We start from the raw sequence: 25,494 nt of genomic DNA on the forward strand, positions 1-25,494 counted from the left end.
TACAAAGGGTGGGAAACAAAACTACAAACCTTAAACTAAAACATTGTGAAAATGTCATTAAATTTGATAACCTTTTCAGAGTCAAATTCAGCTCTGATTGCATATCCACAAAAAGCAGGAATGAAATAAAATAAAAATACAAAAATGTACAGAACATATATTTAAAAAGTGACGTCTCTGGATAATTTAGGGCGAGGGTGTGACATACCCTTTTTAAACCATTCTAACGTGAGGCTATGGAGTCTATACTGTATTGTATTCTTTAAACTGATCGCTCTTTAGTGATGAAAGTAGTTTATTTGTTGAGACTGTGGAAAATAAAATGAATTTTGAACCTTGAACCTTATTTCCTACTTTCATAAGGACTCTCTATCAATTGGAAAATAAGTGGACCATAAAACTGAAATCGACTTTCGAGCCCCCTTTAAAGACACTGGACACTATTGGTGATTGTCAAAGACCAGTCTTCTCATTTGGTGTATCTCAACATTATGCATAAAATAACAAACCTGTGAAAATTTGAGCTCAATTGGTCGTCGAAGTTGTGAGATAATAAATGAATAAAAAAAACACCCTTGTCACACGAAGTTGTGTGCTTCCAGATGCTTGATTTCGAGACCTCAAAATCTAATTCTGAGGTCTCTAAATCAAATTCGTGGAAAATTACTTCTTTCTCGAAAACTACATCACTTCAGAGGGAGCCGTTTCTCCCAATGTTTTATACCGTCAATCTCTCCCCATTACTCGTTACCAAGAAAGGTTTTATGCTAATAATTATTTTGAGTAATTACCAATAGTGTCCACTGCCTTTAAGACCAAACACACATCACTACTTTCAATGAATACGAATACCATCCTATACATCCGCTATGAAATGTCCTTAATTTTCAAGAAAAAAAGAAAATAAAAAAAACATCTTGTCAGTATGTATAGTACTGAGCTTTAAAGAGTGCTCATTAAAGTGGCTGTGTAAAGTCGATTGGCTGTGTACAAGTCATGCCTGCAGGAAGTCCAGGCTCTTTGGCTCTTTTGTAGAAATGTCATGCCACAATATAACATGGACACCAGATGGATGAATGCCTGAACACTCAAATACCCACATTCTAGATGGACACACAGATTTTTGGAAACAAAGTATCTTTTTGTCACTTTTTGTCTCGTGAGAATGATCTCATGTTTCGACTTGAGATTTGTCTTGTAATTTGTTCCGTCTGCTTTCTAAATACCCACAACCTTTACAACCAGTGTACCACATCACATCTTCAACATTTTACAACAGATATTGGGTGCGTTCGATTAGCTTCCCTGTGTCGACACTGCGGTGCTCATTCCAGTGAGCCCCTGACAAGAGCTTATCGCACGATCACTCACCCTCTGGTGGTGACGTCATGCACCTCGATCCAGCCTCAAGTGACCCGTTCCACAAGCAGGGCACTTGGGGATGACCGAGGTGAGCCCCTGGAATAACGTCGAAGCTATTTGAATATACCGGGGGAAGATCGGGTTCAACCAGGGGAAGCTAATCAAACGCACCCATTATCAGGGCCCAATTTCATAGCACTGCTAAACAGGCAATTTTGTGCTTACTGTTCGATTTCCATTTCATAGTGCCAACCATAAGCACATGAAAAGGAATGCTACTGTCCAGTGCGTACTGTATGAAAATGAATGATGTAACAATAAAAATCAACGGTTAACACGCAAGATGGACTCCTAATTATCAGGGCCCAATTTCAAAGCACTGCTAAACAGACGATTTTGTGCTTACTGTTTGATTTCCATTTCATAGCGCTGCTAACCATAAGCAAAAGAAAAGGAATGCTACCGCGTCCAAAGCTTAGTGAAAAGGAATCATGTAACAATGCAAATCAACGCTTAACGCCCAAGATGGACTCCTAATTTTCTTGCTAATCTGTAAAATGCGCTTATGCTGATGCAAATTGTTCTGCAGCCGATTTCACGAAACGCTAGGATGAATCCTAACTCGAGTTAGGATGAGTAACCCGTCCTAACTTAGGATGGGTTCAGTGCGTCCTACGTATTTGAATACGGAACTGAACCCGTCCTAAGTCCTAAGATTAATCCTAAGTTAGGAAGAGTTTGGTGAAATCGACGGCTGCTACAGTTAGCACGAAAATTTGCTGCTTACCGTTAAGCAGCTGTATGACAGTGGGCCCTAGTTCAATTTTGTTTTAAACCTTTGATTTATCTAGACTTTAATTTCCAAATACATGTAGTTACAGTATAAAAATTGACACAGTAGCTCTGAGTAATGTTGATATACCATTAAAAAGTTTAAAATATTCCTTGCAAAATAACGTTCTCAGCTGCATTAAATATGTTGCATGCTTGTCAAGAACTTTTTATATCTGGTGTGAAATCCTACTTTAAAATCCGTATGATGCTTGTATCATTATACCGTACAGAGCTTGAACTGTACACAAGGCCAGTGATTTTGGGCCAGTAAACTCATGATCGGACAAGACCGACCGTCTTTTTTTTTTAATGAATAATATTACCTGTCCGATGTATTGACTTTGGGCCTGGAACATATCATTCAATTCTATCAGTATCAAAGTTGCTCAACTTTAGGACTAAGATAAAAACCTTCCCTCAGTGCTGGGTCAAATCAAGTATGTTAAACTTTGTCAAAAGTTGTTTCTCACTTTGATTCTCGGGTCTTGTAAAATCAATTCTGATCTTGTAAAAATGTTACCAGCCCTGTGTTGTGGAACTTAACCCCAAATAAGCCCTGGTATATAATGTCGAATTTAAGTCGAAGGGTTAAGCCATTTGCTAGTTAGATGCCTCCATGATGTAAACAATGACTTGCTTATAGTCACAATTTACTTCTTGAATTTGAATCTTAAGCACTCCCAGCTTATGCTTAAAGAAAGTGGACACTATTGGTAAGTGTCAAAGACCAGTCTTCTCACTTGGTGTATCTCAACATATGCATTGAATAACAAACCTGTGAAAATTTGAGCTCAATTGGTCATCGAAGTGGCGAGATAACTTTGAAAGTGAAAACACCCTCGTCCCACAAAGTTGTGTGCTTTCAGATGCTTGCTTTCGAGACCTCAAATTCTAAATCTGAGGTCTCGAAATGAAATTCGTGGAAAATTACTTCTGTTCTGTGCTTAGCAAGTTTGTGTGCTTGTTGGGCCCGTGGGGTTGCTATACAAACATGACAACAATTGCCAAAACCACTACTGTCTTTGGTTGTGGGAATCCTACTTTCTGTGTTCACTTGCAACTAATCATAATGAAGTCATGGTACCAAACACTATTCAACATCAACTTTACAAATGGCTTTGTGTAAATGTAACTGGACTAGGACTTGAAGAAACAAATTGAAACACATTTTTGGCACTTCTTAAATAAAAAGAGAATAGAAAATATGAAATCGTTGTGTCATTTATATCTACATAATACATCCAGTGTTTAAAAACTGAGTAAAAATAATGTTCACATCATATTTTTAAGCTACAATATATATTTGTTTAATGTTAAACTCCGTCTTGATTATCGTCAAACTGAATACATTTTTTTTTTCCTGTCAAATAACAATTATTTCTAGATTAAACTCTGGATTTTATTGCAACTTGATTCAGGGTGACCTTTTAAAAATCCAACTCACAAAAAAATGAATACACAGTGGAAAGACCAAGGTTTTTTTTTATCAGAGTGCGGATGATCATTCAATTTGAATTCAAATAAAGGTAAATAGTCATAAGTTTATCGCGAATACCAAAATATCAAGAGAGGGCGCTGTTGAACCCACACAAAGGTACAGGTGTTGCGTGCGCAGTAGTAGAAACTGCATAGAAACCGTATATTCCTTCCCACAATTTCTGAATCGCGATAAACCTCATGGAAAGAAAATTTAGAACCCATACTCAAAATAGAAAAAAAGAATGTGAACCATGTGAACCATGTGAACAAATGCCATCAAAGTCACAACTAAATAAGAACAATGAAAAAAGATTCTGTTTTTTCAAGGTTTGTGTGCACATTCATAACAGGCTTGCTTTGATTGAGACAATTGTAAAAAGGTTTTGGGGGTAGGTCTGCAGATACTATTTCCTCAACTTTGACAGTATTTCCCAACTGGAATCATTCTCTGGGGCAATTGGTACTGAACTTTATCACCAGAAAGCTTTCAGAATGCGGATATGATCAACTGTTATAATTACCGATGTAATATTTAGTCTGCATAGCCTTCACACTGCCAGGGTGAGAGTCCGTGCTGACAAAAAAAGTCTGAACCTTGGGTCAAGATTTTAGGAGACTTGTTGAAATAAAGAAATTCCACCTTTAAGAAAGCCACAAAGTTTGCAACTCAAACTAGCTTTTGGGAACAGTATACTTAATGCTAGAAAAGTAGATCGAACGGCAGGATTTTTAATAGCTATTTTTTTTTTTATCAGGGGAGAAACAAATATGTCTAAATTGAGACTGCTGTCTGAATTCAAATAAAGGTAAATAGTCATAAGGTTTATCGCGAATACCAAAATATCAAGAGAGGACGCTGTTGAACCCACACAAAGGTATAGGCGTTGTTTGCGCAAGTCGTAGAAACTGCATAGAAACCGCCCCATATTCCTTCCCACAATGCATTGCGTTTCTGAATCGCGATAAACCTTATGGAAAGTACCCATACTCAAAATAGAAAGAAAAACAAAAATTAACTACAACTCAGCATGCATGAGTGACAAACAACATTTGTTTTTTTGTGATAGCAAATATGTTGAAATGCTACTCCTTTAAAAAATTGTTTGTAGAGTACAAATATTTTGTAACGAGTTTTGGTGATGACTCTGAAAAATAATGGCAATAGAAACTGCAAGGTAAAAAGTTCAGAAGCTTTGGATAGTATAATGCAAGTACTACGTTTATTGAAAAAATAACCACTTTTTATCCCCGAAAACTTTGATATAAGAAGCATTATCGCGATAATGCTTCTCAAATGGTGTATTCCTATAAGGATTATTCTTCCTGTAGGGATATATTCGCTATCTCAGAAATGCGACCACCTTTTGGAATGTTTTCACAGGTTAGTTTTATTGTATACAACTACATTTCTATAGAATGGAAACTATCATACTGTTCTAAAAAGTCATATACTGCCTTTATTCGTTATCTTTGCTCATACTCTTTCCCCATGTTTGCAAAGAATATCAAAGCCTGTGTTCGAAGCCTGTGTATCAAAGCCTGTGTTTGCAAAGAATATCAAAGCCTGTGTTCGAAGCCTGTGTATCAAAGCCTGTGTTTGCAAAGAATATCAAAGCCTGTGTTCGAAGCCTGTGTATCAAAGCCTGTGTTTGCAAAGAATATCAAAGCCTGTGTTCGATACGACTTTTCCAAGCTCCTTGTTAGAAACTTCAAGAGCCTTGATGTGTGGTATTGGGCAGACACTTTTCATCGTTTTGTTTTTTTGTTTTGGCAAGAGAAAACCTACAAATAAAACACCACCATTTTTTTTTTTTTTTTTAAATGAATCACCCGATAATCATTGCGTCACAACAAAATTAACAGAACAATAATTCCTGACAAATTTATAAAAAAAATGACTTTGACGTAACTTCTTAACTTGAAATGAAATTACATCGTTACAAAAGGTGACTTTCACTTTATATACAAATAGTTGAATATCCTCACCCCCAAAATCAACATATTTCATCGTTTAATAATTTAAATTTGTGTACAGTTATGCATGCATTACAAACAGTTTGGTTTCAAAGACTGAATTGGTAGAATAGATAATTTTGTTACAAAAATCATGCAGTAGTACTTTATGCCTTGGTTACTAAACTACCCGACCCCAATATTAAAATGAGAAACAAAATATGTCTGGTCTTAAAAGAAAAATTCTAGTTTAGTAAAATGTATGTGCTTTAAAGACACTGGACACTATTGGTAATTGTCAAAGACCAGTCTTCTCACTTGCTGTATCTCAACATATGCATAAAATACCAAACCTGTGAAATTTGAGCTCAATCGGTCATCGAATTTGCGAGATAATAATGAAAGAAAAAACACCCTTGCCACAGGGTTTTAGATCGTTGATTTCGAGACCTCAAAGTCTAAATCTGAGATCTCGAAATCAAATTAGTGGAAAATTACTTCTTTCTTGAAAACTATGGCACTTCAGAGGGAGCAGTTTCTCACAAAGTTTTATACCATCAATCTCTCCCCATTACTCGTCACCAACATGACCAAGAAAGGTTTTATGCTAATATTAATGATTTTGAGTAATTACCAATAGTGTCCACTGCCTTTAAGAGTTGTGTTCTAATGGGGATTGTTCTTGTAATACAAGCCCCTTTCGGGGTGTATTTTGGCGACTCCGAACAGAAACATAATTTTAACTTCAGTCATCGATTACGCATTAAAGAAAGAGGCTATAGAAAAAAACATCCTTTTTATCTAACAACTCACACCTGTTATCTCCATGTAATTCCTTTTCAAAAACAATGGACTTAATTGGGTCATGCACAAACCAGTAGGGCTGCTGACTGCAAAGCTGGTAAAAGCCAATCTCTCTCAAAAAAAACCCCATAATTGGTTTAACGTCTATGATTATGAATTGCACTTTAAGTCAATAAATTGTGGTTCAATAGCTAGATGACAACACTTATTCTAGTCATTGTGAAATCAGTGGTTAGCTTGGTAGGATTCAAACCCATTTTATAACCTTGTGATTGCAAGTCCTGCATTCTAACCACGGTAGTTAGGTTCGCCAAAACACATCCCCATTACTAGACATACCATACTCCATTGCTGTACAATATCAAATCCCTCTGCAATGCTTTCTTTATATGCATAGCCCCCAAAACACTTTGGCCGTGAAAACATCGTCTGAAAACCCTGTCTGGAATTTTTCTTTTTACATCGACACATATTTATATAAAATCTAAGTACCAATGCACGATACATTGTTACGCACCAGTGACCTCAATGATAAAGGACCGGTTCACAAGCCATGATACTCTAGCTCTACATTTTTTATGCAAGTGAATAAACATCTGCATCACGTACAGTGAGTTCATTGTGCTGTTCATGTCATGTACATACACATTTGTTTTTTAATTGTCATAAATTAGCAGAGAAATATAAGAAAACTTTCCATAAAATAACACCACCTTGCTCAATATGACAGCATACTCAAATGTGATACCATTATGGCGATAAAAAGCTTAAAATATGGTACAGAAATTAAATTTACCATAAAAATTTACTGTTTTATGCAATAATCCAACCCTTTAATGAATGATTAATCAAATAAAAAAACCAGATGTAGCAAGCACTGTACATTACAACACACTGCAGCTTGGTAAATATTAAAGATTCAATTTCGATATTGATCATGTTTTACAAGCTGACAGAACAATGGCATTGCGAAGGTTGTCATTATTTTTTGTAAGAATCCAGATTCTAACTTACTTTTATTGATTGAATTCAACTGGTATATGAGAGACTTCAGATTTTAGAGCAGTGTCACATATCTGCAACCTCTAAACCTCTTTGGTTATAGACGATGTGACCTTTGTTTACATTCATATCGCCCTCTGTTGACAAAATACTACATACGTCATGTTTCGCCGGGCACTGAGTTGCGTAGTCAAAGTAAGATTGCGTACACTTTCTAGCTGGCTGCCAAAACACAAAGGTTTTGCCCGGCGGTATGCGCGCGAATCATGTAATGGTTTTCGTGTGACGTCAGAGGTCACATCGTCTATATTTTCAAGTTTGTTCGCTTTGATAACCCAAATTTAATTCAATGTTAATGTGAGTGTGTTCCAAATGCTTGAATTGATAACCATGCAGTTGGTGATAGATGCATGCTGTCATCTAATTGACGCCAACTGTTTGTTACATATTGCGTTGAAAGTTTTGGTAGAGTTCGCAAGCCAATAGTGAGATACTGTACATCTGTCAGTGTCTGTGCTTAGTGTCTTTTTTGTGCTTACACTGTACAGGCTTGATGAGTTACAAATTGCATTAAAAGTTTTGGTAGAGTCCGTAAGCCAATAGTGAGATACTGTACATCTGTGCTTAGTGTCTTTTTTGTGCTTACACTTTACAGGCTGGATGAGATACACTTCTAATAAGCTTAAGGTCATATAGCATGTACAGTGTACTTCCAATACAGTTGGTAAAGCAAGTGTTTATGTTGGCCACATGCTTTAAAGGTGCAACATTTTATAAAGCTGTTTTAAGCATAAAAGTCTTATTTGAGGCACAATAATAGGGAGGCTACTACCAGTTGCAACAATGTGAATGATATGGCATTTTGGCTGGTACGCCGTTTTCGCTAAGCAGTGTGTTGTGTGTGCGCTGAGCATCTTTACAAAAGCGGCCCAGGGTTCAATTTCCTTAGAGTACAAATTATCGCTTACCAACTTGATCAACTCAAATCTCATGTAAGCAAATCAAAATGGATGGGCCAGTCACCATTATGTACACGACATGGAATTTCAAGCTGGCGACCCATTGCTTTTGTAAGCAGAATGTTTCGGTGAGAAGGAAATTGTTCGCACCTAAACCGGCTTTTAACAAAGTGGGCCCTGTTGCCGATTAGATTACACAGAAAATTGTCATGTGAAGCTGTGGTACATTTTTTTTGTTTAATACATTTTTATACATTGGTACTGTGTATACTTTAGAAGTTTGTCAGAATACACTGATCGAAATGTCGAGCCAGAAACCGGCTCTTCTCAGAACCACCACTACTCACAAAAAGAGATTTCTTAGTATGGTGTCAACACAAAACTTATTTAGAGTTGAAACCAACGGTTCTTTTCAGAACCACCCCAACTCATTAGAGATAGTCATTACATGGTGTTACCGCAAGCCTTTCCATATTGTATTTCCACCATGCAAAGTTTCAAATCCTACCAAACTTATTTACTTAAGAATAGACCCCTCACAGTGGCTACCATCGTTGAGGTCCAACAGTGGAACTGTGCATGTGTGTGTGTGGTGAGCGCAAGTTCTTTAGGTCTTCTGACGGGGTTTAGGAATTTTGGCCAACCCAGATCAGACTGGACAACGGCCTTCAAACCAACATGATGATGACGTCATAGCAGAGCCAATAAGAACAACGGACTCAATCTCTCAACCAATATTGTGGCTTCCCTCGAACGGGACGTAAATACACTTTTTGTGATTTCATAGACCCAGTTTAAAAATCACTCGTCATTGTCAGTGCGCAACAGTTTAAAAAGATTCACATTCACTTTAAAAAAACTTTTATATCTGATATTCATCCAGCCCCCCACAACAACATCACAAATAAAAGAAGCTACCTCGAGTGGAAATGATCAGATGATGTTCGATGGTTCCCTGTACTGGTCGCCGGTGTTGACGAAGAACTCTTCTAGTTTCCATTGGAGTGTTTCAAATGTTGGTCTGTCTAGCGGGGTGGATTTCCAGCACTCTAGCATGATCTCGTAGAGCTCCGGGGGGCAACCTGGCGGACTCGGCATGCGGTAGCCACTCTCCACCATGTCAAGTACTTGCTTGTTCGTGTAGCCTGTCAGATAAACCAATACGTCGGCATGTTAATACTAACTTAAGTTAGGAACACTTTGCCTTGGATCGGTCAAGTTGGTCTTTTGAAAAGCATTTGTAACCGTTTGTTATAAAATGCATATGGTTAGAAATAATGACAAATAGGTCAGTCTTTGCACTTGACCTAGTCAAATTTAAAACTTTTTAAGAACCTTCTTACATGTCTTAAGAAACTTTTAAGGCTGCCTTAACAAAACTTGCAACCAAAAATAAATGAATGAAAAGCGGATGAAAAACAGCTTGACCCACTCACACATTTAATGTTATTTTTAACACGCAGCGTAATTTGGTTCTTTACGAGCTGTTAGGTAAAATCATGACACGCTTCATCGATTTTTTGTTATAACCTCAAATAACTGATACGAACCCTTTTTGATACTTCTTAAAGCCTAATATTTGGATAGTTCAATTTAAAGGGTCTATGTGGACGTTGTGTTTTGTGTTACAAAAAGTACCCAAATCCTTTAAGACTTTTGAAGATTCCACACAAAACCCTAATTTTACCTGCGTAAGGTATCCTTCCATACGTGACAATTTCCGTTAGTAGAATTCCAAAGGACCAGACGTCTGATTTGATGGTGAATGCGAGGTAGTTGGCTGCCTCTGGCGCCGTCCACTTAATGGGAAACTTGGCACCTACTCTCGACTCATAAATGTCATCCTGAAGTTAAAACAACAAAACATTGCATGAGAACCACACATTGTATTTTGTATGACACTGCTCTAGAATTGGAACGGTCGTGGGTTCGAATCCAAAATAAATTAATATGGTTGTGATTTTTTCAAAAGAACTCAGGAAGGTACTGAGTGTACAGTGCTAACACACATCGGTGTAAATGAGTAAAACCAAAATGAACACACTTAATTATTGTATAGCGCAACAGCATTTTAAACTTGTTTACAACATTCTTGTGTTTTTCAATTTAGCCTACAGGTTCATTTTCATACAATTATGTTCCATTTTTGGCTTTAAGTCCGAAATTCTGAGCTGGGTACATTCCCACAAGACAGGAGAGATTAATTTTCTCTTTGTTCCTCTCCACACAGTTTCCATGTTGAAACGGTGCTGTCATTAAGATTCTGGTCACTTCCCATTGTGACTCTGGTCTTGTCAAGCTACAAGCCCTGCTGATCTTGTGACCCCCTCCCCCCCCCTGAAAAAACCCCCAAAAAAACATGGAATTTCCCATGCAGGGACAATAAAGTTTTATTGTATTGTATTGTAAATAAAAATAAAACGTACAAAAATAAAAAAAAGTCAGGGCTGGGGCTCTTTGACACTCACTTTAATAATTCTAGCGAGTCCAAAGTCAGCGACTTTGCAGATGTTACTCTCTCCTACTAGGACGTTCCTGGCGGCTAGATCCCTGTGGATGTAACTCTGCTTCTCCAGGTAGGCCATGCCAGCCGCTACCTGAGCTGCCATGTCGATCAGCTCTGGTAATTTCATCAACCGACCCTTAGCTGTAGTGGAGAGTGAGATGCATTGGGTTTAATACTTTCAGTTAAAAAAGGACGGACTTTACAAGGGGTGAGAGTCATTGCTGATGAAAAAGTCTGAAACTGGAATCCAAATCTTAGAAGGTACAAAGAAATGATGGCACCTTTTGGTAACACCTGGTATTAAAGTTGTCTAAGGAGCTCCTGGGAACAGTATCCAAAGCACTAAGTAGATCAAAGAGCATGACTTATTTAATTTGAAGAAAATACAGCATTCTTTTTCTATCACGCAGACATTCTCATCCCCGACTTTGAAGGACCCAGAAACCCCCGGTAACATTTAGGCATGTCCTGGCTGGGCGGTCAAGCACACTGGACTTAAATTACTCAAGCTCTGGTGTTTTATGTTCAGCAGAGGGTGGGTTTGAGTCCCAGGTTTGACAATTGTGTCCTCTATTAATGCATCGTCCGTCTCATTTTTAGAATGATTTGACGCTTTCTTTCATTGAGCTGTGCACACTCTGTCGGTGCCGCCATCGATTTCACCAAACTCTTCCTAACTTAGGATTAATCCTAAGGCTTATGACAAGTTAATTTCCGTATCCATAGACGTTAGGATGCATCAAACCCGTCCTATAATAGGACGGGTTACTCGTCCTAACTCGATATAGGATTAATCCTAGCGTTTCGTGAAATCGGCTGCAGGACTTTCAGGGACTGACAGTAATTACTCACGTGTCTGCAAATAGTCCAGCAGGGCTCCATTGATCATGAGTTCTGTAACGATGTACATTGGTTCCTCCACCGTGCAGACGGCATAAAGCTGAATCAGTTTGGGATGTCTCAGCTTCTTCATGATCTGGGCTTCCTTCAAGAAGTCTTCTTTGTTCATAGTACCTGGAGAGATGAATAGAAAACACACTCGGTTCTTTATTTCTTTCTGTTAAAGCCATTTCGGTACAGATTTACAAATAACTTATAGGGTTATAAATACAGAAGGTAATGGTGAAAGACTTCTCTTGAAATATTTTTCCATGAAATGCTTTACTTTTTGAGAAAACATTAAAACAATATCAATTCTCGATATCGAGAATTACGGATTTATTTTAAACACATGTCATGGCACATCGAAACGTGCGGAAACAAGGGTGGGTTTTCCCGTTATTTTCTCCCGACTCCGATGACCGATTGAGCCTAAATTTTTACAGGTTTGTTATTTTATAGAAGTTGTGATACACGAAGTGTGGGCCTTGGACAATACTGTTTACCGAAAGTGGGGGGGGGGGGGGGGGGGGGGCAAAATATAGTGTGACCATGACCATGGGCGAGCCTTTATAACCAACCTGGTTTGAGCGTCTTGATTGCTACTGGGGTGGTATTGTTCCATAATCCTTCCCACACTTCACCAAACTGACCACCACCTAGTCTCTTGACCATCTGTAAGGAGCTTCTTGGAATCTCCCACTGGTCGGCCGTGTTGTAGGAAAGACCCACCGTCTGTGGCTTCTCCACCTAGTGATATTAAGAACAATCATAATTTTGTATTATTATGTGATGCGGACAAGTAACACATGACTCATTTGCCGACATGCGTTATGTTACATTCATTTTGGTTTTTGACAAAAATTATTTTCATGACATTGTTTTACTCATTTCCCAAAAACTACAGCACCTCAGCACGTAATATTTTCAGGGAAGCTTTCTACTATCATTATCTTCGAACTGTGTAAGTTTAGTGTAAATCTGTGGCCCTTGTGTTGTTTGTCCTACAAAAAGTACATACACCCTCTAATAGATGTTAAATTTACATCAGGGACTAGAGTATTCATGCTAATTTATGCTTTACTATTGTTGAAACCCCGTGTTGATACCATCTTTGGTTCAATAGTTGTAAAAGTACGTTGTACACCAAGAGATGACAGAGCGATTTAGAGGGGAGTTGTTGAAATTGAAATTACATCCGCACATTTGATTTCAATGCTAATTTTAGTCCCTTTTTGATGTTAATTATCAAGAAGGAAGTTGGCAATATAAAAGAAAATATATTTGGGTATTTCAACTTTACAAAACTAACTTCACTCCTGTTCGGTAATGGTCTGTTTTGGCTGGTTTTTCCATACCGATACTTCTGACAAATGACTCATTCAGTCTTTGTGTCATCCTTGCTAAACCCTTTTATAGACCGTATTGAATAACACCTTTTTGCTATGAAAAGTCGCCATCTTGTTTGGGCAAACCAGATATTTGAGCTGCGTAACGTCATATTGAATACGGTCAATAGAAAGGTTTGCGGTAACACCATGTAATTACTTTCTCTAATGAGTTGGGGTGGCTCTGAAAAGAACCGTTGGTTTCAACTCGACGTTTCGATCAGTATGCTCTGATCGTCTTCTGGAGAAACCCTCTTAATAGTGTCCTGCCCATTTCAAATTTGACTGACATGGTTAGTGATATCTGTCACTTTTGTTTTGTTTGGCGAGGTACATGTATCTGGTCTCCCAGTGAAATCCATAGCATTACTCTTTCCCCTGCCCTCTTAGTGATGTAGCCAATTAATACTAAGTAGTACATCACTTTGCATGTTACCTGGCCCGTCGAGCCATGTAACATGCGTTTTTGTTGCGCGTCACATAATTGGTTCTCGACCAATCAAACTTCCCAGTTTGTTACCGAGGTTATAACAATCATCGTTGGAAGTACTGTAGACATTGACAGGCCTGGTGAGCTTCGTTTTTTAAGAGGGCAAGGGCACCAAGGTCATTTCTCATTGGTAAAGGGCACACTACAATACAGTGTATGGCATGTATGGCATGTACTGGGAAATTGTAATTTCTACTATAGCATTTCAAAGGCACCAAGGCAATAACAAAGGGGCATGGATGCAATCACCTTTGTTTGTTAAGTATCAGGCCTTGGGTCGATTTCATAAAGATCTAAGATTGATCGTAACTGCAAATCAATAGTTGCTATGAAAATGGTGATGTCACAATATAAATTACTATGGTGATACTGAAAAATTGTCTTGCGATGAATTGTATTGCTTTGTGAAATCGGCCCCTGCATTGAGGAAGCATCTTTTTATTTTTTTACATGATTAAAAATGCAACTGAATTGAATAAGGGCTTTCTGTTTTGTTTTGTGTCAATCCAGGACGTACAAAAAAGACAAATTTCAGTGAACTACACTCAACATTTTTTAAAGGACAGGTTCGTTCTTTCTTCCACATACCAACATGTACAGCATGATGTTCACGGACACTGTATTGTGTTATCAAATATAAATGGTTTTAACTTCACAATATGGGTCAACGTCCAGGCTTTTCAATTGTTTGCAAACACTGATGATCACCATTTTGTATGGATGGCCTCGGATATCGCAAACTAAGTGGGCTGGCTAGGCACAAATCTGTCCTTTTGAATCTACAGTATGTAGCATTTTCAAACCCTTTTTATAAAGATTTATATGTGTACTTCTTTTGTTTGGGCGGTACAATTGATCGAGAATCTGTGATAAGGGTAATTTGATCTAGCATGAGTCATGTGAGTGCATTAAATAATAAATTGATGGGTTTTCTTTCTGCAGTAAGTGTCGCATGTACTTTTTGCCCACCGAGGATAGCAAAACTCACAGCTCTGTGAGAGGTTGCAATCAAGAAAGGTCAGGGACGGACTGTAACAACATGGTTTGATCGGCTGCATGTGCCACTTTGCAGTAAAATCATTAAATGTGCTACACGTACAATGTAAAGGAAAATTCACAATGTACATTGTACATACTGGTCTCATACACTGTACATGTATGTACTTTAAAACAAGGCTTTGAATATCTTGCAGGAAAAAATACAAAGTACATGTACTAGGATATACCCATCTGGTGTTGATTTTACAAAGAGTTACATTGTAGGACTAGTGCTAACTTAGGACTATTCCTAAGAGATATTCAAAACGTATACATGTAGCTAGTACTACGTTAGGACGAGTTCTAACTCAAGATAAGATTGGTCTTAAATAACTCTTTGTGAAACCCACCCCAGTTGTGATAAAGCACTATGGTATTTTATAAGAAACTGGCCAAGGGGCCAATTTCATAGAGCTGCTTAAGCAAAAAATGTGCTTATGAGCATGAAAATAGCTCGCTTGTGTTACAAATGTTACAGGCCAACATTTAATACCATCCACATTGCTTGTGACTGGTATTGAGCTGTTGTTTACTTAGCATAACAATTGAGTGGAGTCTTGGCCGGTATTCTGATTTTACTAAGCATTGATTATTTTGTTTAAAAGCAGAATTTTGTGCTTAAGCAGCTCTATGAAATTGGGCCCTGGTAGTGTGAATTATGTGGTGTTTGTCAAGATAAACATCCTACAGATTAAGCGCATTACTGGACCATGAACTTTATCACTGAAGTTCCATGAAAACATGGCGCAAGGCTAGGCGCGTAACAAGCGGAAGGTATATAAAGTACCCTCAAGTGTTGCTTTAGGGAAAGTACACAATACATGATTAGCAAAGGGTTGTTAGCCTGAACATCTGACGTCAGAGACCTGCATTGAATATGGCGTGTAGATTGACCTTTGACCTACCCTTATTTCACATAGAGATACGCAGTCAAATTCTATGGCGGACATGACAGCAGTGTACTGTTTGGGCATGGAAAGCTCTGTCACTGCATATATATATCCAATGATATCATTGTGTCCAATGGAATCACTGAATATAAGAGCAGCAGGGATCTGTCTTTATCCTTGCCGATAAAGACAGGGGCCGTGTCTAAGGGTTTGTAAACACAACACATGGTACCCCTTGTAAAACAGGTTTTGAATGCTGTTCGTGTAGGGGCACAGCAATTTTCCTCCGGTAAGGGGCACTACTACAAGGAAAATTTCAATTTGTATTAGAATTTATGCAAAGGGCACCACAGCAAAAGCAAAGGGCACCATGGCAATTGCTGTGGGTGGGATTGATCATTTTACCATTGCACCAGGACTCGGTCTAATCTTGAGCGGTTTGGGCGGTAAAGGTTCTCAACGATTAATTCCCAATTCCCCAGATTGACATACCAAGACGCAGGGTTTGCGGAGATTAACACACAGTCCATCCGCTTCCACTGTGTAGTGCTTGCAAAGGTCCGACAGTGTGTTGAATGTTGAGCGTCTAGCAATAAAGTAACCGCCCTGGTCCAGCTGTCTTATTCTGTAGTGTTTAACGGTGTCACCATCTCGTACTGTGTAAAAAATAAAAAATCATTTTCATAGTTAGAAGTTTTAAGATCTAGAAAAACTGTAACACTAACAGGCCTTGAACTTTGCTCTTGAAGGTGTAAAGGAAAAACAAATTATAACTTCTTCAGCTGCGCCACGCATCTGGAACTCTCTACCACTTAATCTTAGATCTTGTCTTTATACCACAACATTCAAATCTCTTCTCAAATCTTATCTTACGTCACAGGTTTTCAAGGACTAATTTTGTTGTGTCTGTTTTTCTTTGTTTTGTTTGTTTTTGATTTTTACTGCGCCTTGAACGCCCAGCAGGGTGGATACCTGCGCATTACAAGTCTTATTATTATCATTATTATTATTAAATTACATCCAACGTATTAATCAGAAATCTTATTTTCCCACATCATGTATCTGCCTGCCATGTGCCGTCATGATCATAGCAGGCCTGTAGCTGTACACGAAACTGGAATTACATGTACATTATGAAGATTAACCCAGTTTATGCTCGCGTGCGCCCTGGCCGTCACATCTTAAAGGGTGCCGTCGATCATGCCGTGCAGCCAGCACGCATGCATGCAATAACAGCACAAGAGTTTATAGTTACATGTGCTCCACATCAACCACTAGGCTTTATATGACTATGACAACATTCCCCCTTAAACTGTTAGTACTTTCTGTTAGAAATGTTTTGAATTGTAATGGCGACCCGATCAGAAATAAGTTACTGAAGTAAATTCCTGATAAAATTAAGTTTCTGAAGTAAATTCCTGATCAAAACAACTTTTGGGAGCTGTGGGTTGGTAACAATGAAACAGTTTGAATCGTAGAGGTACATCTCTGGAAAATAAATGTTCTCAACAAAATAGCCTTTTTATATTTTTTAAAAGCAAGTAGGCCTACATGTTATTTACAGAACAAAGTCTTCATAATTTAGCGTCATTATTGGAATTGCTTTTTTGGCTAGATGCTTCAAGATTTTTCTGTGACAAATATTCTCTTAAAAAATTTGTTTAGTTTGTAAAACTGCCTTGTTTGCTGACACCAAGCCTACATTGTAACTGAGCCACCCTGGTCACGTTAAATGGTCGGAACAGCCAGAGCCTGTCAACGGTTGAATCAAAGAAGCATAAAAGGCTTTGAAACTGAACGAAATCCACTTGATACACATTGAACAAGTACATACTGTAGTACGTATTATGCACAGCTAAAGACAGACACACACAAGATTTTGCTTGCATAACATCAACAAGATGGTCATCCGACACATGTTTACATAATGTTCAGCAATGTACGGAATGCTGGACTACTGTACATTTGTAGACCCAGATCATCATGATTGAGTAATGATTTTTCATCTTCTTCCCTGGAGCAATTTGCGTCAAGTTTTTTTTGTTTTTGGAAGTATCAGTGACTACAATTGAAAATCCATCATAAACAACTACAATTTACATCATTATGAGTTTTAAAAGAAAATAATATTGTATTATTTATGATTTATTGTGTTGTATTACAACTTGTAATCAATGCATCTACTTCCACGCCTGACCTGTGATCAAAACATTGCGCCTTCATCTTTAAGGGGCAAGTATGATCATAAACAAACAAACAAACAAACAAACAAACAGGCCTGATACTTCACGGAGGCAACAAAGGCGATATCCTCCATGCCCTGATCATTGCCTTGGTGCCCTTGAAATGCTCCGGTAGAAATTTAAAATTTCCTCATATGATGCCCTTTACCAATGAGAAAATGCCTTGGTGCCCTTGCCCTTTTAAAAAACGACGCACACAGGCCTGAACAAACAAACAAACAAACAAACAAACAAACAAACAAGAAGAGTTTAATCTAATGTAAAATTCCTTCTGATTCAGGAAGTCAACTAGAGGAAGGCCTGGGCTCAATTAAAAAAAAAAAAAAAAAAAGTAGTAGATCACAACAAAATTATAGGTTACCAGAATATAGTTACCAGCCAAAATACCATGCCACATAATTTGTTGACTTAGCCGTAACCTAATTTAATAGAGCTGACTAAGCACAGATAGTTGCTAAGCACAACAAAATTATACTTTTTACCAGAATATGGTTACCAGACAAAATACCATGCCACATAATTTTTTAGTGGTATCTTGACTTGGCCTTAATCCAATTTAACAGAGCTGCTTTAAAAGCACAGATAGTTGCTAAGCACATCAAAATTATACTTTTTACCAGAATATGGTTACCAACCAAAATACCATGCCACATAGTTTGTAAGTGGCATCTTGACTTAGCCTAAACCTAATTTAATAGAGCTGACTTTAAAAGCACGGATAGTTGCTAAGCACAACAAAATTATACTTTTTACCAGAATATGGTTACCAGCCAAAATACCATGGCACGTAATTTGTTAGTGGTATCTTGACTTAGCCTAAACCCAATTTAATAGAGCTGCTTTAAAAGCACAGATAGTTGCTAAGCACAACAAAATTGTACTTTTTACCAGAATATAGTTACCAGCCACAATACCATGCCACATAATATGTTAGTGGTATCTTGACTTAGCCTAAACCCAATTTAATAGAGCTGCTTTAAAAGCACAGATAGTTGCTAAGCACAACAAACTTATGCTTACCAGAATATGGCCAGCCAAAAAACATCACATGAGTACAATTTTTGAGTGGTATCCTGCACATTGACTGAGCAGAAAATTGTTTTTAGTGAATCATTCTACCTTTACTTTAAAGCATCTCTTGGGCTCCAGATTGTTTTTATGGGAAAACAATGTCAAACTCACATGACAACGAGAAATCTCCTCGTCTGCTTTCACTTTCTCGGATCAGGAAGGATCCGTGCTCATTTTGTGGTAGGAGTAACTTCTTCTCTGCATCAACTCGCTTTATATTTTGAAAGTACCACCTGAAAACAAACAATTATAATAATTGATTTTTGGGTTTGAACAAAGAATTGACTAGAGTGGGATTCGAACCAACGACCTCCGGATTAACGTGCCGGCGCTCTACCAACTGAGCTATCCAGCCCTATAATTATGGATTAATTGCAAAAGTTCACGTTCCCAACTGTTTGTTAGGTAACCGTCAAACTGTAAACGCCCCCAACCCATCAATATCCACAAATTAAGCATTTTATTCAATCCTGTTGGTACTATAAAGAATCTGAAGAATTGTACTGCACTAGTTTGTAAACTGAGTATGCTAAGAAACCTTGTCTCCATTCTCCCCCCCCCAAAAAAAAAAAAAAAAATAATAATAAGGGAATAAAAGGGTAGCGACAAGTTCTTCAAGTTCTTCGTCCCATTAGACTCCGAGTTGCCCATGGCTTTCCAAACATGACAAAGATTGTGCTCTGAAAGCACTGTTTTACCCAATAGGTCAAAATATCCCTTTATATTTTTACACTTTTATGTAATGGCCAATGGAAACTCATTCATACAATTTTTCACAACTAGTTTGTTTTGGTTTTGTTTATATACTTCCTCCAGAGTGCTTTACAAAAATATTTCCTCCCTCCACAAAATCTAACATAGTACATTGTACATTGTAACGCAAGTGCTCAACAGTACAAAACCGTTGAACTCTTGAGTACGGTGGTATATTGCCCGACACCAAAATACGATCAGTTTACTGGCACAGCGCCGCAGTCCTCCGTCCAACAGAATTATTTAAAACATGCTGATTTTAGTGGTTCTAAAGGGTTAATCAAATGAGAAACAACCACTGAAAAATACACTCATCAAATCCAGAAAGGGAAGACAGGCACTAAACTAACTTCCCTTTTGCAAAATCAATATTATTTAAACACCATTGTTGTTGATAATAATAATATAAAGGCCTATAAATAACATATAAAAAAAACAGAAGTTAACTTTAAATACACAGTGTTGTGAATAATATTACACTCTAAATGTTATTTTCCCACATTATTTACTCACTGTGTAAGAAATAGTACTTTTTACTGTACATGGTCTTGGGTAGAAACTCTTCTGTTTCTTTGGTTCTGATGTTTCCGTGCGGAATTTACAAATGAGCGAACGTTTACAAATGTATTTAATGACAAAGTTTATTTGGAGCTCCGCTATGCAACGAGCTCTCCCCAACTCCCTGCTCGTAGTCGTAGTCTCTTTCAATTAACAAATTATTTATAATTATGTCTTTTTTATTATTAATAATTTTCTAAATAAAATGATGTTATATTATATAAATATACATTAACTGTGCGCACTAAGCTAACGCGCTTTGCAAGCAGCTGTTCATGTGGTGGTTGTGGATTAATTTTGTATCATGTCTTTACAACTCGACTTCTGTGACCCCTGACCCACTTAATAATATTGTCTTTTATATCTTGCTTGTTTTGACCTTTTAAGCGAGGAAGGATTGACCATTACATACCATACAATAATGTTTGGGATATCCATTTTTTTCATCCTATCTCTTGTTTCTTTTCTTCATTGTTTTAGTATAGTATTCTGATTAGTAATTAAATAATTAATTGCGATAACTGTTACGTTATCCATCGCAACTATTACATAATAACCTTTTTTAAATTATATATTTGTTAGAATTATTTTAATGTTATTGTTTATTGTTTATAATAAACTAATTATGTTTTCGTCTCAATAATGTTTTATCAACTTGTTTATAACAATAAAAATAAATAAATTTGTCAACAAAGTAGTTTTTTTCTTTTTTTGCAAGCTGACAACAATATTGTGTACGACAATCCAACCAAAACCAGATGTTTATTAATAACTTGTAATGGTTGATTGAGAGACCACCACTACGATTTTATATTATAGTTTTGATTGATACTTACGGCTCTGATTCCAACGATTGCACTTTAGCCACATAATTGCAAGGAATGTATCCCTCGTTCTGTGTGGTTCTCGACCGAGCCAGCCACCAGTCCCCACTATCGTTTTGTACTTCAAGCTCTTCTCCTTTCCTAAAACTTAAATCTTCATTGGTTCTAGCATCATAGTCAAACAGGGCTATGTATAGTCTGAAGTTTGTGCCACCAGATTGCGAGGGCACGGGCTGTCGAGACACCGCATCGCTGACAACTCCGCCATGCGGCAGCTGCGGCTGCTGGGGAGGTTGTTGGTCGTGTTGTTGAAGATGATGGCCGGAGTTCGGAACACGGGCCCGGTCTGTGTGGACATTTTGTGGCTTGTATTTCCTCCCATTTGACGGATTACTGCGGCAGCAGTTCCCCATGTTGAGGAATTGGGAGCTGTTTCCTTTCTAAGCAGGCATGTAAACACGGAAATCTGTAACTACAATCTCTGAGAAAGATATCATATCCGAAACCACATCGAACAAGGAAGTAAAGATTGGCAGGTTGAGATAATCATTGGCCGCTCCACGCCCATTTAGCTCGTGTGAGTCATAGAAAAGTAATTCCAAATTATGATTTGAAATTCCTCATATTGGAACATCGTTTTGTAATTTCGACTGTATTGGCCCATTTAAAGCATATACAAGAACAAATACTTTAAAAAAAAATTGTAAAAAAGCTGTACAAAATAGTCTTGCTGAATAGTTTGCTACCATGACGTCATCCTGCGGATGTATATGACCCCGATTCACCCTTTACCAATGACCTTATTGGGTGTGTGCTAAAAAGGTTATAGCTCTCTCTGTTTCTAACGGTAAATCCTATTGGTCAGTTCACTAAAAGCATGTGTTGAAACAAAATGTAAACGAATCAAATCAGCTGATTGGCACATGACCACCAAGCATAAAAAAAAGTAAATAAACTTTTAAGTTCCAAAACTGAGCAGCAGAACTGAGAGCAATAAAGAACCACTACTTACTACTGTACTACACTGCACACGTCACTGTTGATGTTGTTGTAAACTCTTGCATGCTTGGTGTTTGCAATTGCATAGATAGCACATCATGGAGCTTATGAGAACCGGGAGTCGATCGATTGAGCTGAGCTGAGCTGAGACTGGAGTGAGAGTGTGATGATAGGCAAGAATGACAAAATTTCATTCCTCCCCCTTCGATCACCCTGCTGCCATTTTGACAACTGCTAAATGCTTATATCTCAAATTGGATAACTTTCCGTATGGCGCCACCACTTTTTCACTCATTTTTACAAAAAGGGATATCTCATTGAGGTAAATTAGATACTATATTATTTCATATCGAATAAAAAAGTGGTGGCGCCATACGGAAACTTTTTCCTCAAATTAGTAAATTATATCTAGAGTTAGACAGTGCATGAATGGGGGTAGAAATAGAAAACTAACTGTGAAAAGCAACTCTCAAACTTCCACGACAGCGAGATCAGTATTTTTGCATCATTCCAGTGTGGGCCCGTGTTACACAACACTTAATAAAGGAACACGTTGTCCAACTGTAGTCCCAACTGTAGTAATGACTGTCCCAACTGCAGTAATGACTGTCCCAACTGTATTAATGACTGTCCCAACTGTAGTAATGACTGTCCCAACTGTAGTTATGACTGTCCCAACTGTAGTAATGACTGTCCCAACTGTACATTGTAGTAATGACTGTCCCAATTGTAGTAATGACTGTCCCAACTGTAGTTATGACTGTCCCAACTGTAGTAATGACTGTCCCAACTGTACATTGTAGTAATGACTGTCCCAACTGCAGTGGGGATAGACCAAGTTTATTTAACAATATTTTATCTGGTAGGGATGGTCACCACTTTAGTTGGGACAGTCATTGGTACAGTTGGGACAGTCGTTACTCTAGTTGGGACCCCCAGTCCCAACTGTAGTAATGACTGTCCCAACTGCAGTGGGGATAGACCAAGTTCATTTAACAATATTTTATCTGGTAGGGATGGTCACCACTTTAGTTGGAACAGTCATTGGTACAGTTGGGACAGTCGTTACTCTAGTTGGGACCCCCAGTCCCAACTATAGAAAGAACTTGACTTAGCTTGTTCATTGTCTTGGCCCCTAGGCATGTTTAAGTGTTTGATGCCCACAAGTTCATCTCTATTTGTACAAGTAGGCTCAAACGCGTAACACTGTAATTTTCAACATAAAACTATATTAAGAATTTCTTGAGAATAATTAATTTACCCACTCAACAAACCCTTCTACTGCGCACCGCCGCGCTCCAGCCACAAAAGTACCGTCCTTTAAACTACACTGCTAAACAATTACCGACTTGATTTCAAGACTAGCTCACACCATGAAGCAGTCTACCACCATGCCCACACTGCACACATAACCAGCACACAGCAGCAAAAAAACAACCCTGGTACCCTGCAACGCGCTGGTACCCTGCATTACTGTCCCAACTATAGTTGGGACGCCCCAACTTTAACACTCAAGTTGGGACCAGTCCCAACTATAGTTGGAACGATTATCAAGTTGGGGCAGAACAGCCATTGTGTCTTAGTAAATCTATACTATAATAGCGCTTAAATCGCATGGGCGCTGCCATTGTTTTCACGTCAAGTGGTGCCCGCACCTTGCTGAATTGATGCGTACTGGGGTCAATTTCGCGGTACCCGTGGGTTGGGGTTGCGTTGTTTGTGACGTCACAGTCAAAGCGCAACCATGCCCAACAGACTCTTCACAAAGTGTCTGTAATTGTATTTTTTTACGTTTTTTTATCAAAAGGGCATTTATGAATGGGAATAAAAGAGTAGTGACTCGTTCTTGCAGGGTCGTTGCTGTAAGCTAAAGGCCCTCACCTTTGGCTCGGGCCTTTATCACACGGCAATTCGACCCCGCCAGCTTTAAACGGCCGTGTAAGAACTCGTCGCTACCCTTTTATTCCCTTATTTTATACCACAAACCCTTTTATAATTGTGCTTGGAATTGTATTCGTAAGATGGCTGCAACCACAACAAACTTCACTATTTTTCTCAAAAGGACCAAAATATTGGCATTTATCAACCTTTTGCTTCATCTCAGTCGTTTGACTTTTATATGAAAGCCTGTGAAAATTTGAGGTAAATTGGTCATCGAAGTTGCAAGAAAGTTGTGAGAGAAAAAACACCCTGGTTGGACGAGAGAAAAAACACCCTGGTTGGACGAATTTGTGCGTTTCATAGGAATAAAAGACTACTGGCTAGAAGTCTTATTTTAGTGAGAAATTACCTCTTTCTCAAAATCTATGCTACTTCAGAGGGAGCCGTTTCTCACAATGTGTCTTATACTATCAACAGCTCTCCAATGCTCGCTGCCAAGTCAGTTTTAAAGTTAATATTTGTTTTGAGAGAGTAATTACCAAGTGTGTACCTTCCCTTTAACAGTGAAGTGCTCTGCAATTCAAAGAGCGACCTCTGTTGGCAGACTAGTTTATTATTTTGTTTGAATAAAATTTAATCATGACTTTTGCTAAATTAACCATTTTCTAAGGTGTACAAACATAATGCATTTCTGATCTTATATTTCAACTCCAATTTGGAGTGATTGCATGGGCCTAGTATTATCAGCAACTCTATTTTATTTTATCTTCAAGTACGCGCTAACCCTCCAATCAGATCAGACCTTTCTCTTACCAATGATGGTTAGTTTGGTATGAATGGTGAACATGGCAAAATTACGTCAAATGGTGGAAAAAGTTTCATATCCTGCCACCACTTTTTCCATGTATTTTTACAAAAGGAATGTTTTTTATTTTGTTATAAAATACGATTTCATATCATAATGAATAAAAAAAAAGGGATGGCAGGATACAGAAACTTTTCCCAATAGTGCTCCTTTTATTGATGACACTTGCTTAGTTTTCAAACGTTTCCTTTGTACTCCAGTTCTGTTACAGTTCTTGCCTCTATACAACTGTCTGAAATGACAACATGCGGAACAATGTTTGACTTTGAAGAGACCAGACCAATAACGGAAACGAGCAATGAACTCACGTTCAACATTGATATCAGTAACTCACAGGGTAAGTCAGAGGAACTTTTTAAAAGCAGATATTTTAAACAGTGGGTGCATCTGAACTGAATAGTGTTACATGTAATTGCATGGCCAATAAAGCCCAAGCAGGCCTCAAAATGAACTGTGGTGCTGTTGCTCTGTAGCCCTTTGCAAAGTTCAAATAAATTTTCCTCATGGAAGTGCCACTTTACCAGAAGAAAATTGCTGTGCCCCTGCCTTCAAGGCCGGGCCCTGAAATAAGTTTGTTTATTTGCTTTTGGTCTATTAATTTAAAAAAAATATTATTATTATTATTATTATTTTATTTTTATGTATTTTTTTTTTTTTTTTTTGGGGGGGGGTTGAATTTTGACAGATGACTACATTTCGCATACAATAGACACCTT

At 38.0% G+C, this 25,494-nt stretch overlaps 2 protein-coding genes across 2 annotated transcripts in view; one reads left to right on the forward strand and one right to left on the reverse strand.

Moving 5' to 3' along the window:
- Positions 1–7,673: 7,673 nt before the first annotated feature.
- LOC117304372 (tyrosine-protein kinase SRK2-like) lies at positions 7,674–21,687 on the reverse strand. The gene is made up of 8 exons (XM_033788779.1): positions 21,046–21,687; positions 19,010–19,131; positions 16,077–16,240; positions 12,360–12,528; positions 11,752–11,913; positions 10,862–11,040; positions 10,081–10,237; positions 7,674–9,538 (listed from the first exon to the last, which is right to left on the reverse strand). The coding sequence occupies exons 1-8, from the start codon at positions 21,444–21,446 to the stop codon at positions 9,327–9,329; spliced, it is 1,566 nt and encodes a 521-aa protein (XP_033644670.1). The 5' UTR covers positions 21,447–21,687; the 3' UTR covers positions 7,674–9,326.
- A 269-nt stretch (positions 21,688–21,956) lies between these two features.
- LOC117304371 (glucokinase regulatory protein-like) overlaps positions 21,957–25,494 on the forward strand; it is a 31,242-nt gene continuing 27,704 nt past the window's right edge. The window contains exons 1-2 of the mRNA XM_033788777.1: positions 21,957–22,205; positions 24,979–25,115. Of these exons, the coding sequence (XP_033644668.1) occupies positions 25,016–25,115 (100 nt within the window). The 5' untranslated portion in view covers positions 21,957–22,205; positions 24,979–25,015. The remainder of the gene's footprint in view (positions 22,206–24,978; positions 25,116–25,494) is intronic.

This window comes from Asterias rubens, chromosome 21 (genome assembly GCF_902459465.1).
Source record: "Asterias rubens chromosome 21, eAstRub1.3, whole genome shotgun sequence".
NCBI lineage: Eukaryota > Metazoa > Echinodermata > Asteroidea > Forcipulatida > Asteriidae > Asterias > Asterias rubens.

What these genes read in the sequence shown, in the direction of transcription:
- LOC117304372 (XM_033788779.1), bottom strand. Translation starts at nt 21,446, where the DNA reads ATGGGGAACTGCTGCCGCAGTAATCCGTCAAATGGGAGGAAATACAAG. An exon ending in CAATCGTTGGAATCAGAGCC is followed by an intron (nt 19,132 to 21,045) that starts GTAAGTATCAAT and finishes GTTTGTTTTCAG; the next exon opens with GTGGTACTTTCAAAATATAA. An exon ending in TCCGCAAACCCTGCGTCTTG is followed by an intron (nt 12,529 to 16,076) that starts GTATGTCAATCT and finishes TAATATCACTAG; the next exon opens with GTGGAGAAGCCACAGACGGT.